The sequence below is a fragment of the Gopherus flavomarginatus genome, chromosome 15 (genome assembly GCF_025201925.1).
Source record: "Gopherus flavomarginatus isolate rGopFla2 chromosome 15, rGopFla2.mat.asm, whole genome shotgun sequence".
Classification (NCBI taxonomy): Eukaryota; Metazoa; Chordata; order Testudines; family Testudinidae; genus Gopherus; species Gopherus flavomarginatus.
In genome coordinates this window covers 3506551-3523611 of record NC_066631.1, presented here as the reverse complement: position 1 = coordinate 3523611, position 17061 = coordinate 3506551, and the positions used below count along the sequence as shown (strand labels likewise).

At 52.8% G+C, this 17061-nt stretch overlaps 1 protein-coding gene across 1 annotated transcript in view; it reads left to right on the top strand.

Moving 5' to 3' along the window:
- RASAL1 (RAS protein activator like 1) overlaps positions 1 to 17061 on the top strand; it is a 140497-nt gene that overhangs the window by 40798 nt on the left and 82638 nt on the right. Inside the window, exons 4-6 of the mRNA XM_050923892.1 lie at positions 3878 to 3991; positions 4685 to 4746; positions 7955 to 8084. Of these exons, the coding sequence (XP_050779849.1) occupies positions 3878 to 3991; positions 4685 to 4746; positions 7955 to 8084 (306 nt within the window). The remainder of the gene's footprint in view (positions 1 to 3877; positions 3992 to 4684; positions 4747 to 7954; positions 8085 to 17061) is intronic.

The following is a 17061-nucleotide window of genomic DNA, read 5'->3' as shown; positions in this document are numbered from 1 at the left end:
CTGGCTGCATTGGGGCGGATGTGCTGTTTGTAGGGCTCGCACCCCTGGCCCACCTGCTGCAGGAGACAGCCTTTAAACTGGAGCCATACCATGCTCTAGCCTTACTGGAGTCAGCCAGCCAGCGCCTGGGATCACGTGACCTAGCAGGTCCTTAACCACTGGGTGGAGGTCTCCAGCCACAGAGACTCGAGAATCTCATCCACGCCAAGGAGCTTATCAAGGGCTGAGCAGTTACCTGGCCCACCCTGCATTAGGGGAGGAAGCTGCAAGCTCAGCTGTTTGTCCTGCTGCTATCAGCAGCCTCCGGCCCAGCGCTGAGTGGGTCACGTTGGCTGGGTCTCCCCCGCTGTGCCCTGAGAAGCGGTGGGTGAAATATTGTCCTGCAGCTCTGGGGATCGGTTGTAATCCAGACCTCGAGGGGGAAATGACAGGACCCCAGGACCAAGGAGGGAAGGGTGATCTTGTGGATAAGGCCCAGGGCTGGGACTTAGCAGTTTTGGGTTCTAACCCCGGCTCTGTCGCTGACACACTGGGCAAGTCACTTATGGCAGATTTTCAAATGTGATCACATATTTCAGTGTTCGATTCTGGGTGCCCAATTTGTAACACCTGGAGCCTGCTTCTCAGAGGTGCTGGGGCCTGCAGTATCTCCAGCAGTCAGGCCCGGAATGTGTTAGATCGGGCAGCCAAAAACTAGCTGCAACTTCTGAAAATGCAGGTCTGTGTTGCTCTGTGCCTCAGTTTCTCCATCTGTGGAGTGGGGATGATGACATGGGGATGATGACACTGCCTGCCTACTGCTCATTAGCCTGTGCAAGGTACTTTGAGATTCTGGGATGGGAGGCGCTGGAGTGTGAACAGTGGGGGAGCTCTCTGAGCTCTGCAGGTGCCTTTCTCTCCAGCGTGTCTGGTCAGGCCAGAGAGGACCCCATGAGGGATGATGCGCCCAGCGTCACATTGCACAGAGGAATCAACTCCAGGCCCAACTGTCTCTCCTTGTCCCCCGCCCTAACTCTGCCTGTCCTAGGCTGGCTGCTGAGAGCATGCTCTCACGCTGCCCTGTTCACCATGATGACTCTTATCTCTGTGCTCCCCTACCCCACACTGCGCCTCCCTGTGGCATGGAGCCCTTTCTGCTCTTCCACTTGCTGGCTCCCGGAGCTCACAGGGTGAGAAGGGTGATGGGGCTGCAGCTACAGGTGTGCGGCCAGGTGGGGGTGGCAATGCTGTGCCATTGCGTGAGGCCATCGGGTGGTCCCAGTGCTGGCACGGGCGTGGTTGCTTGAACCAGCCCTGGTTATAGCTGCATTTGGTGGTTTCTAGCTGCACACAGCCCCCTGCTTGCTCTCTGGACAGAGGAGACTCTCCCCTCTGATTCCCTGGGGGCTGGCAGCATCCTCCGGGCTGAGCTCACTCCCTCTGCCCCTTTGGTTCTCCACCCTGCCCCCGTGGTTGCTGTGGTGCTCCAAGTCCCGCAGCAAGTCCCACTGCTCTGGAGCTGGCCAGTGATGAAATGGTTACTATGGAGAAATCCATAAATTATTCCCCCTTCTGGAGAGATGGCAGCCAGCTGACCGGGTGCTCGCTGGAGGGGAGGGAGGGAGTATCTGGCCAGAGGTGTGGGGGTGAGCACAGGAGAGCAATACAGGGTCAGGGGCCTGGGTCCTCCAGCTTCATCCATGGTCCCTCACACATGGCCCAGCACATCTCCCTCCCTCTCTTCTCTTCCACTCTGTCTCTCTCCCCTTCTTCTTAATCACTCCCCTGCCCCTCCCCCAGCTTTCATTTCCTGAGCCGTCCCAGACCTGGCCCAGGCTCATCGCCAGCCCTGCTGCCACTGCACTGTTCTCCCCACTGGGAAGCCACCCCATGTCCTGCTCATAATGCCAGGGGAGAATGAAAACAACCTCCTGCTCCTTGGAACTGCCACATCCCAGCCAGCACTGGGACTGGTGTCTGGGGGGAAAGCTTGGTCCAGGAATGTCTTTCAGGGGGTGGGGGGCTTGCAAAATCTGGATCCAGACCTTTCTTTCCAGGCCTTTGGAACTGGGAGTTTGTTCTCAGCCCAGCACCAAGGCTGCGTTCCTCATTCGCTCGGGCACCGTGGAGCTCTCCTGGAAGCACTCTCCATCCATGCACAGCCAGGCAGCTAGCTCCTCTCTTTGCCTGGAAAGGACAGTTTTGCAGCCTTCAGCTCAGCTCCGTGTGATGAGGTTGGGGACTGGGATTTCCATGGGTGTGGGGCTCACACACTGGAGGCCAGCAGAGCATCTCCCCTCTGCAGGGTGCAGCAGTTGGTTTCCCCTGAATCCGATCCCAAGGCTGCAGAATCTCCAGCCTTTTGCTAGCTGAGAGACTTTGGAGCTGCTCGGTCTGAATGTGAATCCCCAAGCCCTGGGAAATGAGATGGGGAGCTGGGAAGTCATGAACTCTAGCTCAGTCACCCACTTGCTGTGTCCCCTTGGGCAAGCTGGTTAATCTCTCTGGGCTAAATTAATTCCTGCTGTGTTTTCATGAACCACAGCGGATGAGTTTGGCCCTCTGTGCCTCAGTTTCCCCATCTGTAAAATGGGGATAATGATGCTTCCCTGCTGCTGGGGGCTCAGGAGGGCTGACTGGCTCATGTCTGCATGGCACCTTGATGCTGTAAATTGCTGCAGAGGTGCTGAACTCTGTTATTGAACTCTGTTATTTTACTCTTACTTTCAGTGGGGTGTGAGCCAACTGCAGCATCCACCTCGCTGGAGGTGAGGGCACTGAAGCCAGCCAGTGCGGAGGTTTCCATGGGTATCAGGGCCTTGCCATTGCTCCTCAAAGACATTCAGATGGGTTTGAGGAGAGACTGAGCTGAGAGGATTTCTCCTGGGCCCAGGAAACTATTAACTGGGATGGGGAGGGTGCACAGGCCCTGACGCTGGTGTGGCAAAGGTGATTGTACAGTCTTCCCCAGCTCATGCTCCCCCCTTCGCCCCCCCTGCCACGCTGGACTGAAGCAGCAGTAAAGCCAGCCCCAGGTCTGGAAGTCCCAAGGGGTGTGTGCCACACGCAGTGCCTGCCTTGGGCCAGCAGCCTGCTGCAGAAAAGGAGGCTCTGAGAGCATGCTGTGGGACTGCCAGAACTGGGAGCTGCAGTTTGCTTGAGCCGTGCCTGACCAGCTGTGTGGGTTTGATCTCCAGAAAATATGGCAGGCTTGTGATGTCGCATGGGTTGGGCAGCCTTTGGGTGGCTACGCCAGGACTGGTGTGTGTGCCTGGCGCTGTACATGTTGGCAGTATCTGGGTGCGTGTGCTCGTGAGTTGGCACTTGTGTAGCTGTGTGTGTTGGTGAGGGCTGTTTGCTGCTGGGGATATGTGTTGGCAGTAGCTGCGTGACTGATTGTTGGTAACATTTACGTCCCTTTGGCTCTGTGTGTGTGTGTGTGTGTGTGTGTGTGTGTGTGCTGGCTGTAGTTCTGTGCGTCAGTGGATGCTGCATGCCTCTGGCAGGGGCTGTGTGTACCTCTGTGCGTTTGGTGAGTCCACGTGCGTGGCACATGCTCTTGATTCTTGGAGCTGTGGGGTCCGGATGGCATCTGTGACAGTCTGGGGTGATCTCTCAATCACCCAACAGGGCCAGAACCTCTGCCTCTCCTTCCACAGCCCTTGGGATAAAGCAGCTAGAGTAAATCTGCCCCAGAGGGCACCCCCAGGGATAGAGACTGAGCCTGTAGTTCCCACAGTGACGGCTGGGTCCACCCGCTGTGATTCCTCTCACAACCCTCTTCACTGCTCCGTGACCCACAATGCTGACTCGGCTCCTGCAAGCCTGATTGCCTTGTGCAGGGGGGTGGTCCCGGCCCCTGGCATTGACTTCACCCACCCCTGTGGTCTGCTTGCAGGACTGCTACCGTGTGGAAGAACCTGAATCCCTTCTGGGGGGAGGAGTACACCCTGCACCTGCCCATGGGCTTCCACAGTCTCGCCTTCTACGTGCTGGATGAGGACACCATTGGGTAAGAGGGGAGGGCTGGGGAGGTCATGGGGGGCTGCTTCTGGGTCTGGAGAGGACCCTGGGTCTGGCTGGGGCTCAGAGCGCTAATGACATGCAGTGGGTCTTACTGAGCCAGGCTCTGCTTGGAACAATGGATCTGCCCCTGGGCTCTGGTGCCACATGCTGGCCCATCCTTTCCCTGGGACTGGCCCCTCTGCCAGCCGTGCTGACTCAGCAGCACACAGGCAGCAGGATTATTAGAGTATTTACTTACCCTAATTCCCTCACAAATACCCCCTTCCATCCCCCACCCAAGAGCTCCTTCACAGTCAGGGCATCTGAGCTTGGGGCTGGCTGGGCCATTGGCTTGCCTCAGGGATGGCTGTGGGAGAAGCCCATGGAGGAGAAATTCTCTGCTTCCCAGGACTGGTTTCTCCAGGACCTCGTGGACGAGGCACAGGACGGGCTTCAAGAGATGTAGGCTCTCTGATGCTCCCATGAGGAGCTCCCTACTGTAACGACGGCCGTAGATAGACACAGACAGTCGGTTTCTTTGGTGGGGCTGTGCAGAGCAAAGCACAGATGGCCCTGAACAGCTGGGGTGATGCAAGGAAGCCCATTGACGTGGATTGGCCCCGGATACCCTGCTCCTTGGCCGTGCAGGGCAGTTAATTCCAGGCACTCTCTGCCCAGACCTGGCTCTCTTTCCTTGCAGGCACGATGATGTCATTGGCAAAATATCGCTCAGCAAAGAATGGATTTCGTCGAACCCGCGAGGTGGGTGCTGGGGCACTGGGGCTGCAGTGTGTCTTATGAAGGCAGCGCAGCAGGCACCAGACTGGCAATTTATGGGCCATTCCGCAAGGCCTGGGTTTGCCAATTTCAGAAAACCTAAGACCCTCGCCGCGCCCCTCCCCCCCCCGCTCCCTGTCCCACCTCTTCCCGAGGCCCCGTCCCCGCTCCTCCGTCTCTTGCTAACTCTCCCCCACCATCGCTCACTCACTGATTTTCACCGGGCTGGGGCAGGGGATTTGAGTGCGGGAGGGAGGGAGAGCTCCAGCTGGGTGTGCACCTGGGGTGGGGCCAGGGATGAGGGGTTTGGGGTGCAGGAGGGGGCGCCAAGCTGGGGCCAAGGGGTGCAGGAGGGGGTGTAGAGTGCAGGCTCTGGCAAGGATTTGGGTGCGTGAGAGGGCTCCAAGCTGGGCCAGGGGGTTGGGGCATGGGACAGGATTTGGGGTGCGGGCTCCGGGAGGCACTGATGTCAGGTGGCCCCTTAAATAGCAGCCACACCAGGCTGCCCTAGCATTTCCTGGGTCTCAGAGGCTGCTCGATCTGCCGTGAATCCTGGACACATGGCTCTGCCAGCGCACCAGGGACAAAAGTTTTTCCTGTTCTCTGGAATGTGGGGGGAGAGAATTCCCCACAAGTGATACACACACCCCACTGCTCCCCCTGGCTTACTGCTCCCCCTGGCTCACTGCTTCCCCAGCAGAGCCCAAATCACAGCAGCTCTAGGGAGAGTGCTGCTGCAGGCCCCTTCCTCCTGTCCCCATTGTTTGCAATACCCTCCAGCCCCTCTCCTTCGTGCCCCCCAGTTTGGCCACTGGCTGGTGCCTCCACACCCAACTGCTGCCCGACTCTGCTCGGACCCATTCCCAGGGAGAGCAGGCCAACTTTAGCCTCATGCTTCTGTGCAGCCCATTCATCCCAGGAGGAGACTGACAAGGCCACGGCCCCTCACCTGCTTGCCGCATGGTCCTGAGACGAGCCCGGCACAGCAGCCCCCATGAAGTGGGCTACTGGGCCCGGGGCAGGCAATGGCAGCTTGCCCTGGCCCCCTCCCCTACTGGTGGCTGCATGCGGCCCCTGGGGAGCTGGGCTGGCTCCTCTCTCTGTGGGCTGGGTAGGAAGGGGGCTGAAGGTACTTCCTAAAGGCCACAAAACCCGCTCTGCAGGGAGCCCCCGGCCACCCTGGCGGCTGCTGCCCAGGGTTAACCCTGCCGGCCCCAGCCTGCCGCTGGGTGCCTTTCCCAGCCCCTCCACAGGGATCCACCCCCTGCCTGCCAGGCTCACACCACCCCCGAGCTCCACAAAGAGAGCTGCTACAAGCCTCCTTCACCCCCGCCACCAACCGAACTTTTAATGGCCTGGGCAGCGATGCAGACTGGAGCTGCCAGGGTCCCTTTTCGACTGGGCCTTCCAGTCAAAAACCGGACGCCTGGCAACCCCAGTGAGGCCTGGCTCAGATCCTAGCCTCCCCCAGAGAGCAGGGCCCTGGCGTGTATCCAGCTTAGCTAGTTTGTCACTAGATTTAGTGACTTTTTGGTTTCCCTAACGAGAAAGTAAATGACCAGTGAGAAATCTAGTGACTTTCACTGCCAATAACAGTGACGTTCAGAGAAAGACGTCACCAACATGTATAGTCACAAAATCATTCACAAGCAGCTCGATAGTGTTAATAAAATCCATTCCATGCTCTTCTTCCTACGTTCTGTTGCACACCCAGTTAATGTCATTGCGTCTCCATGGAGCGTGTCCATGGAAGGAATCACATTCCAGGGCTTCTCGGGCTGAGATCACTATAATCCGCATGCGAGGAAAATAAGTTTGTGGAGGCTAATTAAATAGTTTGCTAAAGCCAGGCACACTTTGGAGAGAGCACCAGGCCCAGGACGTGTTTTTACCCAGACATGTTCTTTCTCGCTGCTGCGTAGTAAGTAGCACAGCCTGTGATGCAGGGAAAGATGGCTAATGAAGCGGGCTGGGCGGGGGAAGCAGGTTAGCCAGTGAGGAGAGCCACATGGATGGACAGTGGGGTGGGATGAGACAGGGCCATGTGTCCCAATGGGGTGGGGGGACACTGTGCCCCCCGAGATGAAGCCCTTACTGCAGGATCAAAGGTGGAGCTAGCTTGATTTCAATTCCCCTTTGCCCCTTCCCCTGGAAGCAGGGGGAAGGGGTCCGGCTGGTGGAGTTTTATTTTTTAAATCTACTTTCTTGGCTCCCTGCAGTGTGAGCTCAGGTGAGGCAAATGCCCTCCTCCCCCTAGCTCTGGGCTCTCCCTTCCACTAGCCTGTGGGCACAAATCCAGGCGGCGAGGAAGGGAGGCTCAGTTGAAATTAACCAACCGCAGCCATGCTGGGCTGCCGTGTACAGAGCACCCTTCCCGCTGAGCAGTGGGCGCCCTCCTGACAGCGACCGTGTATTGCTGTACTTGCTTCTGGTATGCAACCGAATGTAGGAGGAGAGCACGGAGTGGGTTTTATTAACACCGTTGAGCTGCTTGTGAATGAGTTTGGGACTGTACTTGCCTCTGTGTGTGTATATGTATGTATATAAAGTTCTCTGTTGAATTATCTGGAAATCTTGTTTGGTGACATTTTTTGACTCCTTTTGAGAGCTTCAACAGCTACATCTAGCGACTTGTCAGGGTTGTCTGGTGACTTCCTGCTTTGTGGAATTGGCAGCACCCCCCAGCAGCCCAGAGTGGCAGGGTAACAGCAGGTGGAGAGGGCAGGTCATCTGGCAGCATTGTCCCAGTGTTGCTGACTCTCCAGCTGTTGTTTGGCACCCAAGTCCCTGCTCTTGGAGTCACGTGGTTACGAAAGAATCTCCACTTGCCTTTTCAAAAGAAAAGTGGTTTTCTCGCTTTTGCTGCTTTGGGGAAAAGGCTGCAAGTGCCATCCAAGGGCACCCGGAAGACGAGGGAAGAGACCCCCTGGCTATTGTGATAGTTTTGTAGATCTCCTGATTTTAAACCAATCTTGTGATTTTGGGGAGCTAGGGGGCTGACTTGTGATTTTTGAAAGTTTGGGGCTGGCCATTCTGCGGATAGCACCCCTAAGGTCTCTGCCGTGGCATGGAGTGGGGGCTGCGCAGGGATCACACGTGGCCAGCATGGCAGCTGGCCTGCTGCGTCAGCCCCCCAAGGTGGGTGGGTCAGGGAGAGGAAGGCTGCTAGTTACAGACTCTTCCGCCATTGCAGGGATTGACAGCTGGATCAACCTGACGCACGTGGACCCCAATGAAGAGGTTCAGGGAGAGATCTGCCTGGAGCTGAAGGTGCTAGAGGAGCCCCAGAAGAGGGCCCTGCACTGCCATGTCATTGAAGCCAGGTAGGAGTAGATGGCTCCTGTATCTCCCACCCTCCTCTCTATCTTCCTCCATAGTGGTCTCCCCTTTCCTCCCTCCCCTCTCTTCCTCAGCCCAGGTGCCTCTCCAAGCCCCAGCAAAGAGCTCTTCCTTCCAGGATGGAGCGACAGGTGCCTGAGACAGGTCCAACTAGTCCGGTCCCTCCTGGCAGGAGGCATGGTGCTTCCGGCCAGCTTGTGGGACCAAGGCTGGGGGCAGGGGCTAAGATGACAGGGGGTTGCTCTAGGCCTGCTTCAGTTCCTTTGCTCAGTGCCACAGCCCTTCCCCCTGCTCTGGGTTGCACAACACCACGCGACAGAGACACCCACTTCATCCTGGGGACTGGCAGCCTGAGACCTGGCCTGGCACAGGAGTCCAGTAAACCCCAGGCCAGTGCGACTCCTCGTGGCTTTAGGCTGAGTTGAGATATTAACGCGTCTGTCTATCTGATGTCTGTCACCCTGGCATTTGGGCAGTTTGGCATGGTGCCTGGATGGCCCAGCGATGGGCGCACATGAGTGCATAGCCATGGATGGCGATTCCCACAGAATGACGCGCCTGCGTTTGGTGGGCAGTGACCCATTCTGAGGTTATCCCAAACCATCCGCAGTCAGGGTGGGGCTTGTTACTGAGCTGGAGGTGGGCAGGCACACGTCTCACCTCCTGTTAGGGGAGGAGGGGATAGCTCAAGAGGGAGCGAGACCGGGACAAAGGGAGGTGTGCCCAGCACCCATCTGCCACTGAGCTGCCAGGGTGAGCTCTCCCTGATCAGTGGCCATGGGGACTCACGCCCTCCTTCCCACCCACATGCTCCATGCCCACTTCTGAGATGTGGAATGGTGCCAGTAGAGGCTGCTGTACTGGCACTGATGGGAGAAAATGGGCAGCGTGACCCAACCCAAACTTAACAGCACCACTTCCTTCCCCATGGTGTGTCAGGTTACTGCAGCTGCTGCTCTGCTCTGTTCTATCTGCATTCAATACAGTGGAATAATTGGGGTTGAAATTCTTTTCCTTCCTCATCCATCTGGCACAATTCCTATAGCAAGAGTAAAGAGCTCAAGGTCCTTTTCAGGCCCTGCTTCCCTTCTGCTGGCAAATATTGATATTCCAGTAGCCCTTAAAGACCCCAGCCGAGATCATAAGAATGGCCCTACTGGGTCAGACCAAAGGTCCATCTAGCCCAGTATCCTGTCTGCCGACAGTGGCCAATTCCAGGTGCCCCAAAGGGAATGAACAGAACAGGGAATCATCAAATGATCCATGTCCTGTCACCCAATCCCAGTGTCTGGCAAAAAGAGGTTAGGGACACCATCCCTGCCCAGCTTGGCTAATAGCCACTGATGGACCTATCTTCCATGAATCTATCTAGCTCCCTTTCGAACCCCGTTATAGTATTGGCCTTCACAACACCCTCTGGCAAGGAGTTCCACAGGTTGACGGTGTGTTGGGGGAAAAAATACTTTCTTGTGTTTGTTTTAAACTTGCTACCTAGTAATTTCATTGGGTGACCCCTTGTTCTTGTGTTATGAGAAGTAGTAAATAACACTGCCTTATTTACTTTCTCTCTACCACTCATGATTGTATAGACCTCTACCATACCCCCCCTTAGTCACCTCTTTTCCAAGCTGAAAAGTCCAAGTCTTATTAATCTCTCCTCATACAGAAGCTGTTCCATACCCCTAATCATTTTTGTTGCCCTTTTCTGAACCTTTTCCAATTCCAATATATCTTTTTTGAAATGGGGCGACCACATCTGCACTCAATATTCAAGATGTGGACGTACCATGGATTTATATAGAGGCAATATGATATTTTCTGTCTTATTATCTATCCTTTTCTTGTTGATTCCCAACATTCGGTTTGCTTGTTTGACTGCTGCTGCACATTGAGTGGATGTTTTCAGAGAACTATCCACAATGACTCCAAGATCTCTTTCTTGAGTGGTAACAGCTAATTTAGTCCACATCACTGAATATGTATAGTTAGGATTATGAGATTAGGGTCCCACTGTGCAAGGTGCTGGCTGCACACAAAGCTCCCAAATAGCTCACCATCTAAAGACAAGGGGGAGGGATAGCTCAGTGGTTTGAGTATTGGCCTGCTAAACCCGGGGTTGTGAGTTCAGTCCTTGAGGGGGCCATTTAGGGATCTGAGGCAAAAATCTGTCTGCAGATTAGTCCTGCTTTGAGCAGGGGGTTGGACTAGATACCTCCTGAGGTCCCTTTGAGCCCTGAGATTCTATAATCCAGGCATCACTTGTGATTATCCCTGTTTTACAGATGGCAGCACTGATTAAGTGGCATGCCCAAGGCCCATGGCAGAGCAGGGAATTGAACCCAGGGCTCATGAATACCAGGCCACAAGCCTGTCCTTTCTCTCTAAAGCATTTAGGTCATGCAAAGACAAGAACCAGGTGCCCCACTAGGAATGGAGAGGAAAGGCTTTTATCGATGTTGTTTAAATCTCCCTCTAAAATCCCATTCTCGCTGTGAAGCTGACGAGAGGTTCTTGCCTGAGCTGTGCTTTCGGGAAGTGGCACTGCGACGTGTGAGGGCCCTGTCTGGGTGGGTGAAGAGATGAGATGGTGGGAGACAAACAACTCAGTTTCATAAATGTGATAGAGGAAAGAGATCGTCCCCCTATCCTGCTCCCAGCACCAGCTGATTTCGAGCTCAGGAAAGGGGGGCAGTGCCGGTGCATAGTGTGGGCAGGAGTTATGCACCCTTCCCAGCACAGCTGTGCCAGTGCCCTGATGTCACCTCCAGAGGTACCAGCATTATGAGGCACCTCGTGACCACCTGCCCTTGGTGTGAGGAAGTCTTGCCTATGCCTGCCAGAGGTCAGGTCCCCGATGCCACCAGCCTTGGGCAACACAAGCCCACCCCTCTCAGCCTTCACGGGTTCTGTTGACCCTTCGCAGGTTAGCAATAGGCACCTGCCAGCCCTCCCCTGAGCCCTCTGAGTGCCCACCCGGAGTGTCCCGCTTCTGTTCTACTGGCCACTCTCTGTATTCACAGACGCTACTCCCAAAGGAACAGTGCACCCCAGCTTGCCAGCTACACCTGAGATCACAGTTCTGCTCAACTCTCAGCACTTAGATATGTTTATAGTGTAAACAAGCCAAAGTCTCGCAAACAAAGAGTAGAGATTTCAAATAATTGCAAGAAGACGTAACTGGAAACAAATGGTTACATATAAAATAAACTCATAACATGCATTCTAGAAGCTTGACTTAACGAACTAGATATTCTCCCCAAAGTCCTTCCAGTGTTTTTCAGTGACAGTTTGCTGTGATCTTTCTACCATGAGACAAGTCACACTGTCAACTTGCTTCCTTGGGGAAAGATTCATAGGGTTACCTCTGCCCTCCCTCCTTCTATACTCCAATGACCCATTGTCATTACTTGTAAACAGGATGCCCCCTGCTGGTTGGTTTTTCCTATATGCTTCTTTCTTGTAGATTTTTGCAAGCTCTTGATTAGGACCTGGCTCCATATGCAGATGGACCTCTAATGTGAAGTGCACAATGCCCAGATAGGGAGTCTGTTCAGTCTGTTAGCCCCTGCCTGAAAGGAACCTCTCCTGTTTATTTGCCTTAACTCCCAGGCTTTGAGAACATAATTGCCAATATGGACACACAACTAACTCCTTAAATATTATCCATACGGCCATTTTGCAATCATTGTGATGATCAGTGGGATACTGGCTCATAGTGGAGACCCTCACAAGCTGCCCTTTGAACTGTTATGCCTACACCTGACCCCAGGGGTCCCTGTGAAACCCCAGGCATTACTTGTGCCCTCTGCCTGTTGGCATCAAGAGGTCTCTGGGTCACACCTACCCCTTACATTGACGCGGTGGGGTAAGCCACTGGCTAATCCTTATGTGTCATCTCAGAACCGTCTTGCCTCAACAGTGCATCTGTCACTGCATTTTCTTTGCTCTTAATATGTACAATGTCCATATCGTGTTCCCAGAGAGCTGTACTCCAGCTGGTAGGTTTGGTTCTGTGTAGGCGTACCAAGGGAGGGTAGTGTGTTAGGGCCCTCAGCTTCCTATTAAACAGATTGACTTAACTGCTTGACTGCCCAAACAATTGCATGACATTCTCTTTCTGTGACAGAGTAATTCCGTTGTAGGGGGAAGGGGGACAGTTTTTTACTTAAGAAAGCAATAGGAGGCTTTTTATTGTCTTCACCTGCTTGCATTAGTATTGCTCCCAGGCCTGTGTGAGATGTGTCCATGCACACTTCAAACACCTTGTCAAAATCAGGACCAGCCCGAAAAGGTTTTCTCACAGAATTTTCTCTTCCTCACCCAAGATTTTCTGGTAGGCTGCCATCCACACCACTTTGTTGGACTGTTTTGCAAAAAGTCAAAACTTGTGATAGCAAACTCAATGCCGCTGAACCCCAGCAAGCCTGCAGGAATCATTAGCCAAGTCTATACAAGCTGAACTTGCTTTTGTTTTTGTGCACAGGCCAGTTAACAACAGAGTCCACTTTCAAGGGATCCAAGCAAATCTGGCCCCCTCCTACCCAATGACTTTGGATATCCCTATTTGACACTTTGACTGAGACCTGCACCCTCAGCGCAATTCTCAAGTGTTTTTAAGTATCAGGGGTAGCCGTGTTAGTCTGTATCCACAAAAACAACAAGGAGTCCGGTGGCACCTTAAAGACTAACAGATTTATTTGGGCATAAGCTTTTGTGGGTAAAAAACCTCACTTCTTCAGACGTATGGAGCGAAAGTTACAGATGCAGCATTCTATACTGACACATGAAGAGAAGGGAGTTACCTCGCAAGAGGAGAACCAGTGCTGACAGGGCCAATTCGATCAGGGTGGATGTGGTCCACTCCCAGTAATAGATGAGGAGGTGTCAATTCCAGGAGAGGCAAAGCTGCTTTTGTAGTGAGCCAGACACTCCCAGTCCCTATTCAAGCCCAAATTAATGGTGTTAAATGTGCAAGTGAATTTTTGTTGTGCTATTTCTCTTTGAAGTCTGTTTCTGAAGGTTTTTTTGTTCAAGAATAGTTACTTTTCAATCTGTTCTAGAATGTCCAGGGAGATTGAAGTGCAGGGCTGCCCAGAGGATTCAGGGGGCCTGGGTTCTTCGGCGGCGGAGAGGCCCTGCTTTGGCAGTAATTCGGTGGTGGGGGGCGGTCCTTCTGCTCCGGGCCCCGCCACCAAAGTGCCCTGAAGACCTGCAGCAGGGGTCCCCCACCATTGAATTATCACCAAAGACCTGGCACTTCGGCGGCGGGTCCCCCTTTGGCGGTAATTCGGAAGCAGAGGGTCCTTCCGCCCCAGAGCAGAAGGACCCTCCACCGCCGAAGACCTGGAATGGAAGGAGTTCTGGGGGCCCTGGCCTCGTAAGAGTTTTCTGGGGCCACAGCCTCGCAAGAGTTTTCCGGGGGCCCCGGAGCAAGTGAAGGACCCTGCTCCAGGGGCCCCAAAAAACACTCGTGGGGGCCCCTGCGGGGCCCGTGGCAAATTGCCCCACTTCCCCCCCCCCCCCGCCCACCTCTGGGTGGCCCTGTTGAAGTGTTCATCTACTGGCTTTTGTATGTTGCCCTTCCTGATGTCTGATTTGTGTCCATTTATTCTTTTACATAGAGACTGTCCAGTTTGGCCAATGTACATGGCAGAGGGGCATTGCTGGCACACGATGGCATATATCACATTGGTAGATGTGCTGGTGAATGAGCCCCTGATGGCGTGGCTGCTGTGCTTGGGTCCTCTGATGGTGTCACTAGAGTAGATATGGGGACAGAGAAGGCAACGAGGTTTGATACAGGGATTGGTTCCTGGGTTGGTGTTTCTGTGGTGTGGTGTGTAGTTGCTGGTGAGTTTTTGCTTCAGATTTGAGGGCTATCTGTAAGTGAGGACTGACCTGTCTCCCAAGGCCTGTGAGAGTGGGGAATCATTTTCCAGGATAGGTTGTAGATCCTTGATGATGCGCTGGGGAGGTTTTAGCTGGCGGTTGTAAGTGATGGCCAGTGGTGTTCTGTTATTTTCCTTTTTGGGCTTGTCCTGTAGTAGGTGATTTCTGGGTACCAGTCTTGCTCTGTCAATCTGTTTCCTCATTTCCCCAGGTGGGTATTGTAGTTTTAAGAATGCTTGATAAAGATCTTGTAGGTTCTTGTCTCTGTGTGAGGAATTGGAGCAAATTCAGTTGTATCTCAGGGCTTGGCTGTAGACTATGGATCGCGTGATGTGGTCTGGATGGAAGCTGGTGTCATGTAGGCAAGTATAGTGGTCAGTAGGTTACTGGCATAGGGTGATGTTTATGTGACCATCACTTTCTGCACTGTAGTGTCCAGGAAGTGGATCTCTTGTGTGGACTGGTCCAGGCTGAGGTTGATGGTGGGGTGGAAATTGTTGAAATCCAGGTGGAATTCTTCAAGGGCCTCCTTTCCGTGGGTCTATAAGATGAAGATGTCATCAATGTAACGCAAGTAGAGGAGGGGCGCTAGGGGACGAGAGCTGAGGAAGTGTCGTTCTAAGTCAGCCATAAAATGTTGGCATACTGTGGGGCCATGTGGGTACCCATAGCAGTGCCACTGACTTGAAAGTATAAGTTGTCCCCAAATCTGAAATGGTTGTGGGTGAGGACAAAGTCACAAAACTCAGCATCAGGATATGCATCAGGAACCGTAACCACACTAAACTTCTTGTAATCAACACAAAACCTTATGGTCCCATCCTTTTTGGGACCCAAAACAATAGAAGAAGCCCAGAAACTGTTGGATCCTGTAATTATTACCATGTCAGCATGCTAGATATCTCCTTACTAATGTGCTCCTGCATTTGACCAGTTGTAAGAAGTGCTCTGCTGAGCACATGTTGTGCTCCCACAGTGTTAATCTTATGGACCATTTTGTGAGCAGAGTCTGGCCTTCTGGACTCATAGAGTCACAGACTTTAAGGTCACAAAGCACCATTATGATCATTTAGTCTGACCTCCTGCACAATGCAGGCCACAGAATCTCACCCACCCACTCCTGTAACAAACCTCTAACCTATGTCTGAGTTACTGAAGTCCTCAAATCATGGTTTAAAGACCTCAAGGTGCAGAGAATCCTCCAGCAAGTGACCTGTGCCCCATGCTGCAGAGGAAGGCGAAAAACCTCCTGGGCCTCTGCCAATCTGCCCTGGAGGAAAATTCCTTCTTGACCCCAAATATGGCGATCAGTTAAACCCTGAGCATTTGGGCAAGACTCACCAGCCAGCACCCAGGAAAGAATTTGCTGTAGTAACTCAGATCCCACCCCATCTAACAGACCATTGGGCATATTTACTTGCTAATAGTCAAAGATCAATTAATTGCCAAAATTAGGCTATCCCATCATACCATCCCCTCCATAAACTTATCAAGCTTAGTCTTAAAGCCAGATATGTCTTTTGTCCCCCCTACTCCCCTTGGAAGGCTGTTCCAGAACTTCACTCCTCTAATGGTTAGAAACCTGTGTCTAATTTCAAGTCTAAACTTCCTGATAGCCAGTTTATATCCATTTGTTCTTGTGTCCACATTGGTACTAAGCTTAAATAATTCCTCTCCCTCCCTAATATTGATCCCTCTGATATATTTATAAAGAGGGATCATTTCTCCCCTCAGCCTTCTTTTGGTTAGGCTAAACAAGCCAAGCTCTTTGAGTCTCCTTTCATAAGACAGGTTTTCCATTCCTCGGATCATCCTAGTAGCCCTTCTCTGTACCTGTTCCAGTTTGAATTCATCCTTCTTAAACATGGGAGACCAGAACTGCACACAGTATTCCAGATGAGGTCTCACCAGTGCTTTGTATAACGGTACTAACACCTCCTTAACTTTACGGGAAATACCTTGCCTGATGCATCCCAAGACCTCATTAGCTTTTTTAACAGCCACATCACATTGGCGGCTCATTGGACAAGACCTGGTGATGCCTTTGCAGCACAGCCAAAATCTCTGCCTTTTCATACTTTTAGTAGATTAGTGCTCTGTAGTGAGATGTCACTATGGCATTCAGTCATCAGGTCAAACAGCAGATCATGTTTCCAATGGTGTCACGACTGTGATACCTGTTTCTATGCACAGTCTACAGCACAGCCTTACTGTAGGGCCTTCGTATATTGTAGGTGATATTGTTAACCCTTTCTATCACCTCACAGGGCTCTTCCAATGAGTTCTGCATTTTGTACTTTTTTTACAGGGAGCAACACCAGTTTCAGATCCCCTACATGAAATGATTGGTCAGGGGTTTGTGATCATACCACTCCTGTGAGCTGTGTGGCTTGTTAAGAGGTTTTGCTGCACCATCACTATCATAGACTGTTACAAACAGGCCACTTAAAATCTATAACATTCAGGGGAGAAAATCCTACCCCTTTTTACAGGATTAGACCCTTCTGGGTCTGTCGCCAAGTGTATTTAAAATCAAACCTGACAGGTAAATAACATACAGCAGATAAAATTTATTACTCTAACACCTTAATAACAAAGTTAATCAGTTTGGCGGTTACCAAGTCCTCCATTAACAAATGATAGCAGCAGAGATAAAAGAGGAGAGAAAGAGAGGAAGCGGGTGGAAGGAAGGTTTCACAATCGCCAGACTTCCCAGATCTGGACGTCTCGATGTCCAGGTACAGCTCGGCTCTGGTTCCTTTGGTCGATCTCAGGTGGCTCGACTCAATCCCTTTACCAGGTAAGTCTCTCTCCTAGTCTTCTGTTCATCTTCCCGAGATTGAGCAAACTCCCCCACTGGGCAGAGTGAGTGTGGTGTGCTGCTGCTATGACGGGCAGGGCGAGTGAGTATGTGGAGTTCAAGGGATTAGTCTATCTGTGAAGTGGTGGGAGAGACACAGCTGCTCGAGCTCTCCCTGCGCGGCGATCTACAAACGGACAGTGACTGGACAGCCCACGGACATCCAACGAGAGCGCTGCCCATGTGTGCTCCCCTTGCACGCTGCTCTTTGC